General features: G+C 40.6%; 1 protein-coding gene and 2 long non-coding RNA genes across 3 annotated transcripts in view; 2 read left to right on the top strand and 1 right to left on the bottom strand.

Annotated features, from left to right (window-relative positions):
* Nucleotides 1–131, top strand: part of LOC145448387 (uncharacterized) — a 74676-nt gene extending 74545 nt beyond the window's left edge. Inside the window, exon 3 of the long non-coding RNA XR_013917892.1 lies at nt 120–131. This is a non-coding gene — a long non-coding RNA (uncharacterized LOC145448387). The remainder of the gene's footprint in view (nt 1–119) is intronic.
* Nucleotides 1–10910, bottom strand: part of LOC145449027 (uncharacterized) — a 374781-nt gene that overhangs the window by 331026 nt on the left and 32845 nt on the right. The gene's annotated exons all lie outside the window — the stretch shown is intronic.
* On the top strand, nt 129–1588 carry LOC145448386 (uncharacterized). Its single transcript, XM_080326770.1, has 2 exons — nt 129–660; nt 719–1588. The coding sequence occupies exon 2, from the start codon at nt 820–822 to the stop codon at nt 1474–1476; it is 657 nt and encodes a 218-aa protein (XP_080182896.1). The 5' UTR covers nt 129–660; nt 719–819; the 3' UTR covers nt 1477–1588.

Raw genomic sequence — 10910 nt, 5'->3', positions numbered from 1 at the left:
CCGGGAAATAATTCAGCGTGCAGGTCATTCGAAATATAGGTCGCGCACGCACTGCGTAATCCTCAGAACGGACCGTGTTTCCTAATTTCAGAACCGGACGTGTTTAGCGTGTCACACAGATCAAAACGCCACCACGGACATCTGTTTTTTCAAAATCGCACAGCCCACTGCGCTTTAGTGAATTTCCTGTTTAGCGAAACGGGCGATTTTATTGTGTCGCACATGTCAAACGCACCCACCGACATCTGTTTTTTCGAAATCTGAGTGGTGTATTTCACCATTTTAACACATTGTGGTGTCATTCTCATGGTTTACTTTTTCAGGTGATAGTTACATATACTCGTTATGGCAACTAGCGCGATTATTGAGAATTACCTTCTCTATTATCATAACTTGACAACCCCCACATTGAGCGAGACGGAAAAATTCATCCACGGAGTACTAGATTTCTATGTACATGGACAAAACGTGAGCCGTGTTCGAAAGTGTGATTTTACCGCATTGGTTAACTCGATTCGATCATACGGCATCGACTGGAATGGGGTTTTTAGTGTCATAAGCATTGCGGCGATGAAAAGTGACATACGTACCCTAGCGGCGTACAGAGATTTAGCAACAGACGTCTTGAATACTCACTACAGTACATTGATAAGTGACTGGGTAAGAAGAAAATTCATTCGTGCCGTTTGTCACTTGTGAACGACATCCTTTCTTACAGAACTCCTGTAAATTTTATTTCAATCCAAGTCTATTCACGCGGGTCATCAGGATTATACAAAGACTGTTAACTCACTCAATATCACGCACGTAATTCTATAAATGTCGGCGGGTTTGCTGATGACTCTCACTTTACCAAACGATATGGCATCGAACAGCATCATTAACACTATGCGAGTCGGAGCAACTTCAAATTTTCACGTCGGCGTCAAATTCGTCTCATCACCCAAAAGAGGTGGCGTTAGCCAATATCTCAAAGGTATATTCATCGACGGCAATAACGAAGAGATATCTTTCACGTGTTTCAATCGTGATTTGTTCGGGGTCATTGAGAAAGCATTCGCCAAACGAAAAAAACTCATGGTCAAATCCGGTTGGGTCCAAATTGACAAATTTACTGGAAAACCTGCTGTATTACTGGGACGGGCTTCGTCAGTAACTCTGCATGGAAAATCGAGACATACGACCGAAGAATACCCATTATTGACCTGTGAATCGGTATACGGAAATAAAGATGAATACGTCTCGATCGCTGCTACTTGTGTTTCTCGAGAGGAGAAGACGGTCAATTCTGGTGCCGGAAAGGAGTTGAAATTATACAGTTTTACATTGAAGGATGATACTGGCGAGGTGGTTTTGGATCAATGGAACAAAGCCTCGCTCGTACCTGGGAAGAGATATCAACTCACTCGTGTTAAAAACTGTGACGGTAGCTTGAAAATCGATTCGTTAACTAGACTTGTTGAATTGAAAGAATAGTTTGCATATTTGTATACCGCAATACAATATTTCATTTCGCGTAAAATGTATGACCTATGTGATTCGACAACTGGGTTAGTGCGGTGTTGTTCTACTGATCGAGGTGTGAAAATTGTGCTATCGCGATGAAGTTGCGACGGTGAACAGCAGACTATTCTATAGGTGCGAAACAGCGAATAAGTCGAAAGTATTATTCAGGTGGCAATCAATAGCGAGGAAAGAGAACACGATCGGTCATTTGACACGACTAAACTACATCATATATTATAATTTACGATCAAATTATTTCACACTGACCGGTCTATAGTGTAATCATCGATAGTAGCGGCTGGACGAGAAACAATTCCGCACGCAGGTCATTCGAAATATAGGTCGCACTGCTTAATCCTCACAACAAACCGCGTTTCCGTTTGTGCGGTTATTGTTGGTGACTCGTACATATTCAACACCACGCGAGAGATGTCTGAAAGTGCGAATCACGACCGCACCCATAAGAACACATGGTGAATCACCACAGATACCGTAAGAATACACGACAGACACATTTATCGTCGTTAGCATGTCGCCGCACGTATACCAAAAACATTAGCATGTCACCACGAGTTTCGCGTTATCATGCGACTGCACCCATAAGACGAAAACGTTAGCATGTCACCACGAGTTTCGCGTTATCATGCGACCGCACCCATAAGACGAAAACGTTAGCATGACACCCCCGCCATAAGACGAAAACGTTAGCATGCCACCCCCACCATAAGACGAAAACGTTAGCATGCCACCCCCACCATAAGACGAAAACGTTAGCATGCCACCCCCGCCATAAGACGAAAACGTTAGCATGCCACCCCCGGTTTCTCGTTAGCATGCCACCCCGCCCATAAGAACCCCATAGCCGCGTGCGACCGATCTATATAACTACTCACGTCCTCCTCTAGGAGGATTTGTCTTCCTTTTTCAGGTTTTTGAAAATGTCCTCCGAGGACGCCTAAATGTCCTCCATTTTAGATTCTGTCCTCTTTTTTGAGAATTTTGGTTAAATATAGGGCACAATTCGACTGGGATACAGAAAATCATCACTGAAGTAACGCTGCGGCGGCTATTTCGGGAGCTGAGCCGGAAAATTGATCTTTTCGTTTTAGTCAATCAACTGTTAATGTGAATGAAAAACTGTATTTTGGGCGCTGAGCGAGAAAGTTGATCTTTTCTTAGTCAGCTGACCACGAAGTAGGAAAATATTACCATTTTTTCAACATTTTACTCCGGTATTCTAATTTGGAAATTTTGAAAAAGTGTCCTTTCCTTTCCCGATTTCAAAATATGGTATATGGATATTTCATGAATATAAGAATAATATGTATGCTATATGAATATAAGACACAATGCATGAATATCTGTAGAACGCGTAACATCGCAAACAATTAGCCACTCATAGTAATTATGTGAGTTAAGATCAACTTTCCGGTCAACTGCCCGTGTCGCTCCACAGAAATGGCGCCGATTCAGACGAAAATCTGCGATCGGTTGCGCGCTACCGTGAGGTTGGTCTCTTGCAATTACTAATACACCGGGCATGAATTTGACTTCATCTTAAATATAGTTGATCGGCGAGCTGATAGTAACGATAATGATAACATTGGAAATTATTTGCAAATTGCAACTCAGTTACAAAGAGTAAAAAATCGTAATATGCATCTTCGCCCTTCGAATTATACCATGTACTGTGACAAAGTAAACACATCGTCAGGTTTTGTAAAATTGTATAATTTATACAAAGGTAACCAAACGCTGCTTCCCACTGCTGGGAAAAATTGAAAATATTTGTAGAGTAACTCAGCGGCTGGGGTCGAAAAAGTGAGTGCATGTAGACTAGACATGTGCTATTTGACTACTTCCTAAATTCCTTTTCTGACTAATGTTTATTGGTATTGAGACTGTTATCACTTTTAAGGCAAAAGCAGTCTTAGAATATTCATTTTTGGAATTTGTCACTTCGCATTCTACTTGGGTACCACCGATACTGCTGAACACGAAATTAAGCGTATTGAAAATATGCTCTTGTAACACGCTTAGCAGCTCACCCGCGACAATTCCATTCAAGTCGACTAATGAGTTATTCACAAATCAAGCGGCGTGAAAGTCAGGTATTGTAGAGCACGAGTCAAATTATCGATTTTGTAACGAATTCCAGTCACAGAGCTTAACTCTCGCTTTTATCTCAGTCAGTCTGATTTTAATGCGATTTTCGTGAAAATAAAAACCACAAGATTGCTATATAATGAAAGGATAAGCAAATGTAGAAGTGATTTCAACAATAATATTCTATGGCAGTGCTCTTCAACCTTTTTCGACGTGGTACACCCTTTTAACGTTCGCTCAAAACTCGTACACCCCTGTTCATTAGGGGTCTTCAAAAATGACTTTTTTTCTCAAATCGTACTGGCTACTTGATAAAATTGTTAGGATATCTAACTTAAGCCTACATACCAAATTTGGTTCAATTCCAACCAGTAGCCGCGTTGCTACGGGGGAAGAAAGTTTCTATTTATCTATTAAAATAAATAACGAAAAATTTGAAATTTTTCTGTTCACCCCATGAAAGTATCAGGTTGTCTATAAAAACGATTTTCTTCAAATTTGATTCAATTCCAACCAGCAGAAGCGGAGTTATTGCCGTCAAAAAATTTGGATTTGAATAAAATAGTATCTGGTCACAGAGTCTATTCGCAGCCAGTTAGGCCGCCCGCCACGCAAATTGGAATTTATTTAGTGTCAGCCCAAAAACAGCATGGCATTACGAACGATAATCAACCTAAATGTAACAGTATTGGGGAGAGAGTAGGTAAAGCTACTGCTGCAGAAGCGGTAATTGAGATCAGCGATGATAGCAGGCGCACCAGCCTACTGCGTATCAGGCCTGCCCCACACCAGACACATTCGATAGTAGCACGTCTGCTGCTAGGTGGCGAGATAGCGCAGTGGTATAATCCGCGGCTGCAACACCAATGGGTGCGGGTTCGAGTCCGACGGAGGTCGACTTCCGAATTCCGATACCTAAGGTTTACCTAGGGTCCTCCTCGCCACTTCATCCGCGTCAGCGGTGTCTTACAAAAGCCTAGAGGTGGGCCGTGCTATAAGTCGGCAGTTACGGAAAATAAGAAGAATATCGGCCTGGTGTAGATGACCATAGTAGTCGACAATCACCCCACAACAAACAACAAACATGGGCTGCAAGAGATGTCAGCAACCTCAGATCGTATGCCGATATGTGCAGTCTATTGTCACTAATTTGCATCACTAATAACAAAATACTAAATTACAAATGTAGGCCTATGGCGAAATATTGGACATAAAATCGGCATTTTAAAACAGAAGGGTTTCGATTTCAACGTGGAAGCTGTTTCGACCCTGGTTGGTTACGTCACTTCATTTATGTGCATTGTGGTATTTATTAACGTCGGGTAGGAAGTACCGTTCAAGAAGTCTGAGCTATCACGGCGGTTTTCTCAAAAATCAACAAAAGACAAATGACTAGCTGAACTTTCCAACACCACACGGAACCATTGGTTTATTGCCGACGGCTAAATGAATAGGAGAAATATTTTCTTATGACATCACAATCAAGCGGCGTACAGTATTACACTTGAGATAACATCGCACTATATTGCTCATTAACATGTGCGTCAACCTGTACTGACCCATAAACCTGCCTTTGTGATAGCTAGCCATCGGCTCATTTTGATTCGGATCTGGTACACCCCTGTACACCCCATCCGAGTGGTACACCCTTTGCAAATTCTGGTACACCCTAGGGTGTACGACCACCCCGGTTGAAGAGCACTGTTCTATGGTATATGATCTATTATACACATATACATATATATATTTACATATTGTATGCAATGCATTTTGAAGTCCGTCCTTCCTTCCATAATCGTCGGCGAAACTTCATATGCGAGAAGCGCAGAACGCTGGAGGGTGAAAAGCACCAAATTTGCATGTAGTTTGTTTTGTTGAAGTCTCCAGTCAGATTTGGGTGACAGCAATTTAGATAATAGCTGCCTCATTCTCATCCTGAGGCACAATTATATATCCAATAATCTTGATCTGCGTCTTTCGTTAATAATTGCCGATTGTGGTGACACGCGATACCGTTGTTATTGAACCGATTACAAGTTCGTATGTGCGCAACATTCTGGCTGGCATACCGCATGTACATTGCTTATATAACATATTTTATCATTGAATTTGTAGCGTATTTTGAGGTCTATCCTTCATTTCACAAACGTCTGCGAAATTTCATCTCTGTGAAGCGCATCAGTCTGTAGGCGGGCGGATAATCTTCATACCACCAAATTCCCTTTGGATATATTTCATTGAAGTTTCCGTTCAGATTGGTGTAGCCGCAACTTTCATGCCACCAGCCCGATTCGTAGTAAGAATCACAATGATCTTTCCAACCATCGTGATCTGCTCCTTTCGTTGAGAATTGTCGATTGTTGTTGAGGCTGAGATAATCGCTGGTTCCATTCCCGGAGAATCCTGATACGTGCAAAGTGTAGTTGTCGGATCCAGGTCCGATGCTGAAATTGCTGGAAAATGCAATTTGTTATGATCTCATTTTTATTGAGATAAAGGCATTTAGCGTAACGAAAACGACACGGCTCATACATTCTACGTCGTATTCTTCCGTCATATATTCGCGTGAATAATGTTAAATTGGGATTCAATTAGGAAATATTATTAGTAAGGCGTACTATTCGTCTTATGGTGTGGGTACTTGTATTCGTTTTATTACTCGTTTCACTCCACAAATCGCTTTTTCAAATTTCCTAAATTGTCTGGTAACTGAAGCATCGAAATCAAGCTCACCTGTATTTAGCCACACGAAGAGCTCCTGTATCTTTCGTGATCATGTTGATTTCTAATTCCATGCTTCCTTCCGTTGTCCTTTCATGCAATTTCTCGAGTCCTGCAGAAAATGTTACGAGAAGGGGTAGGTTTCGAAACGATCGAATTACTTTCCTTGTGGAAATACCATAAATCTAAAATCTCAATTCGTGACATATAAAATTGCATTCCTTGCAGAATGAGCTTTATTGCCCATAATGAAAACAATTTGTGATCGACAGATTCCTTGAAGGGCTTAGATGAAATTCAAAACTATCCTACCCAGCCAGAAATCTCCATCACAATTACCAAATCCTTTCTCGTAATCGGTACAATTGCGGTAAAAATCCACGTCTCCGTTCACTCTTCTCTGAAAAACCTGCAACGGAATTCAGCAAACGATCAATGTTTCCCATATCTCATGAACTCTATTCTGACCGCGTTCAAGGCTATGATTCAGAATTTGATGCCCCGTTCTCATCTAGAAATTTTGCTTATCTTAAAAGGACATTGCATGAGCTATGTATTTGAAAGATAATAATTTTCACTCACAGTCCATTCCTTGTCTGGAACGCGTTTCTTCTCATTTTCTGCTTTCAGTTGAAGGCCATTCTGCATCACCGACATTTTCCTCGGACCCTTCATGAAACGTACACAGGATAGAAATTTCAGTAGGAACATAACACTACTTGCATACCAACCCCGCAATCTCCCTTTGAGATCCATTCACCGTTGACATATCGTCTCACACAAAATTTTGCTGGAAAAGAGACATTTACAGCGTATTCAAGATATAACATGAATTTTTCATACCAGACGAACGGAGGTAGATCACGAATCCGCACATCAAAAGAATCTAATTCTTGAGCGACATTTCAAGAAGCAATTTAACGATGTCCTATCAAACTTAATAACATAGTTACTGTTGGTTGGATGAATGTGTGGGTGCAAGATAATAATGTGACCAACCTTAACCAAGCCAAAAACGCAAATGCCTTTCTTAGTTGTGTGTTCACTAACTTATCGCGATTAGCTTTGTTTGCTACACAAGCATCATCTGCAATACGTTTGCACCGACGATAGACCGCAATACTGCGATAATACTGTTTAGAGGAAGTCATCTCATTGGTATCGTTTATGAAATACTCGGAACCGTGTTTGACAAGAGAGCCCATTCGATTAAGCATTAGTTCCAATATTTGAAGCAAACAAGGAAACGATGACAATAAAACAGACTATGGAGTATATCATAAAGCACAAATGACTGTGTTGGGATCAAGTCACTGCCTTCGAGTCACAAGTCATCTTGAGTCAATGCACATCTTGACTCAAGTCAAGTCAAGTCACTCGTTTTTTTAAGGTGACTCGATTCAAGTCAAGTCGCGAGTTAAGTCACAATTAAAGTTCATTTGTCTTTTCGAAGTACGAGGCAGGATTAAGTCATTGCATTTGCTACCTGTTTGAAATGGAGATTTAGTCGCCATTTATTTTAAATCGAAGAACGAATAAAGAGTTGACATCATGCAAAAGGGCATTTTATAGCTGACGCATGCGTAGAACTATATACACGCTCCGTATATAATCATACGCCACAAATTGAGAATAGAATAAACGAATTGTTGCGATGCATTATCCAACAATATATCCATGGGATACAATTTAAACTGCGCCAATTCCATTTAAATCATACAAGAAGTTTGGTCAAGGTGAGCACCAAGCACAAATCACCAGTCAATATAGAACTGAGATGGATATTTTGCTAAATGTTATAATATCACAAGTTAGTAGCAATGTACGCCGTATGCTCCGATCACTTCGTTTGCGGTCAATTTTTTTGCGACAGAACATTGAAGGTTCCGTAGAATGCAAAATCATTGAATGAATGAAATTGGACGCTCTCACAGGTCACGCCAGCGTATCGAAAACAATCCGAGCAAATGCAAGATACAGCGATTTTTATCGACACCGATCAGTTGTTGACTTGCAATTGACTCGTCAATTTTGGTTCGAGTCTCGACTTGATCCACATTTTTGAAACGCGGAGTCAAGTCATTTTTGCAAAGTGACTCGAGTCACGTCAAGTCATGCGAAAAAAGTGACTCGAGTCATCCCAACATTGCAAATGAAATGCATTGATTAAGACCAATAAGTTTACGAGAAGACTATATAGGCAAATGACAAAAATTCATGCATTCTACAATATTTTCACAGCATCATACAATATCGCTCACAATTTCATTTGTCCACAACGTCAGCATAGAATTGAATGAGTCGACCGAACGCCACAATCTCACATAACAGCCATCAATGCAGTGCCGATATACTGTAGTACCGCGTCCGCGGTAACTTCCAGGAAATCAGCTGATCGATATCGTTTATGAAATACGAAGAATCACGTTTGCCAGGAAGTTGACTCGATCCTGTATCAAATCTCATACTTTGACATATACAAGTAAACGTCGACCTTCTACCAAAATAGGAATTAAGCGAGATGGCATTTTCACGACTATCAACAAAACACTGACAACAATCAATTCTATCATTATTCTAGGGCAGTGCTTTTCCACCTTTTTAAAAGCCATCCGCACTTCTGCAAAATAAATTTCATTCTCTCAAACCAACCGAAAATTGTTATTCAAAATTTAGATGAAGATACTTAACATTCTGTTCCGATATGCAACAAGTAAGCTACTATGGCTTACGCCAGTGCTTTTCAACCCGTGGATGGTACAAAAATTTGGATGAAAATCCTAAGTAATTGTTACGCTTTTTGGTGGGGAATATTCCAAATAAACCTAATAAGAAATTCAAGTGCAGTGGCTCCCTAACTTCTGTATTTGCGACGCAATTGCAAAAAATTGTTTGTTTTATGACGCACCACTAATCTAGGGTTGCCATATGTCCGGAATTTCCCGGACATGTCCTGAATATCACTGTAAAAACTGCGTCCGGGAGGAAATTATAATATAAGCTTAGATGTCCGGAATTTTGAAGTCTTAAAGTAGGCTCAAAATATTTTCGTAAATCAATCCAAACAATCTTATTATCAAGCAGATTTATGTTACTTGAAATTTTGTCTACGCGCTGCGTGCGATATAGTGTATCATATATGGATTTTAATATGGGGACCCCCACCCTAGCGAAAATGCCATCATTTCCTAAAATAAGTTATTATATTGTAATAATGATTGTACTCGCCATTCTGGGATAACGGTATGTTCCTAAAGTTGATTGAGGTCGTTTAGATGCTATAGTCCAGGGCTCTTCAACCGGGTGCATCGTACACCCTGGGGTGTACCACTCATATAGGGTGTACTGACGTGTTCCTGATTCGCATTAAAATATGCCAATGACTATTGACTACAGACATCACAATAAACACTCAAGTTCATGCATCTGAACATTGGCTGGGTGTGCGATGTTGTGCAATCTTCATATACACTGTACGTAGCTTGTAAGTAACATTCCTTTTGTGATGTCAAAAACAATAGTGCTTTTCCACATGATTAATTTTTTTAGAGGTTAGTAATGAACTTATTGGTTCCTTTTGGAGTAGAACAGGGTTGAGTTGACATCTGTTCATTGATCAGCTTGCGATATCTGTCTATAATGATTCTCCAGGAAACCGTCGCGACAGCTCAGAAACTTTGAATTAGTAGTTTCAGAGAGATGCTTATAAATGACACAGTGTACATAATTGCAGGGGCGTAGGCAGGGTGTCTCAGCGGCGTCGAGTTTGTAAACCACTGAGCTAGATGGTGGTCAGTGGTGGCTTTTGGAGTAGGCGAGGTATAGGCGGCCGCCTAGGGCCCTCCTTTGTTGATATACGCACTTTCGGTCCCCCCTCCTCGGTTTAAGCGCTTTTTACATCTATTTGTCCGGTTTATACGCGCTTTTTTTCAAGTAATACCATTTTCTAAATAACCGCAGAAATCCTTGTATCCACAAAGAATATGGAATTGTACCGTAAAGAGGGGTCAATCACTAATTCTCATATTTTAGGTATCATTTTACAAATAACCGTTGAAATCCATGCACCAATGTACAATATGGTACCGTGAGCAGTAGTCGATCATTAAATTTTTGCACCAATTACAATGGCTTACTTTGATTTTATGAGTCCCCGCTGCTAAATGTATGCGAATTCTAGTAATCATTTTGTGAATAATCGTAACAATAGATGTAGCCATTTAGAATATGGTACCGTAGACAGTGGTCGATCATCAAATTTCTGGTATCGCGAACTCTCTCCCCAGAATTCTCTCGATCTTCTCAGTGGAGCTCATTGCAATCAAAAGTGCGCTACTATGGGTGCGGCAGAGTCAGGTAAAGAAATTTTCAATATTCAGCGATTCCTTGAGTACATTGGACGCGATCAAACATTCTGTACTATACCACACGGGCACTGGTGAATGAAATTATTGAGCTTAATCATAAGAAATCATAAGGCATAAGAAATCACTATATCGTTTGTATGGGTACTCAGTAGAGGTCTCAGCTTTCCCGTGGCCACTTACTGGCCACAGATTTTTCTGTGGCCGGCCGCG

Source organism: Botryllus schlosseri, chromosome 10 (assembly GCF_051294905.1).
Source record: "Botryllus schlosseri isolate E-star chromosome 10, Bs_hap1, whole genome shotgun sequence".
NCBI classification, from domain to species: domain Eukaryota; kingdom Metazoa; phylum Chordata; class Ascidiacea; order Stolidobranchia; family Styelidae; genus Botryllus; species Botryllus schlosseri.
This window is presented reverse-complemented; position numbering and strand designations above follow the sequence as displayed.

Bases quoted from the DNA above. Each gene is read 5' to 3' on its own strand.
- LOC145448386 (XM_080326770.1), top strand. From the start codon at position 820: ATGTCGGCGGGTTTGCTGATGACTCTCACTTTACCAAACGATATGGCA.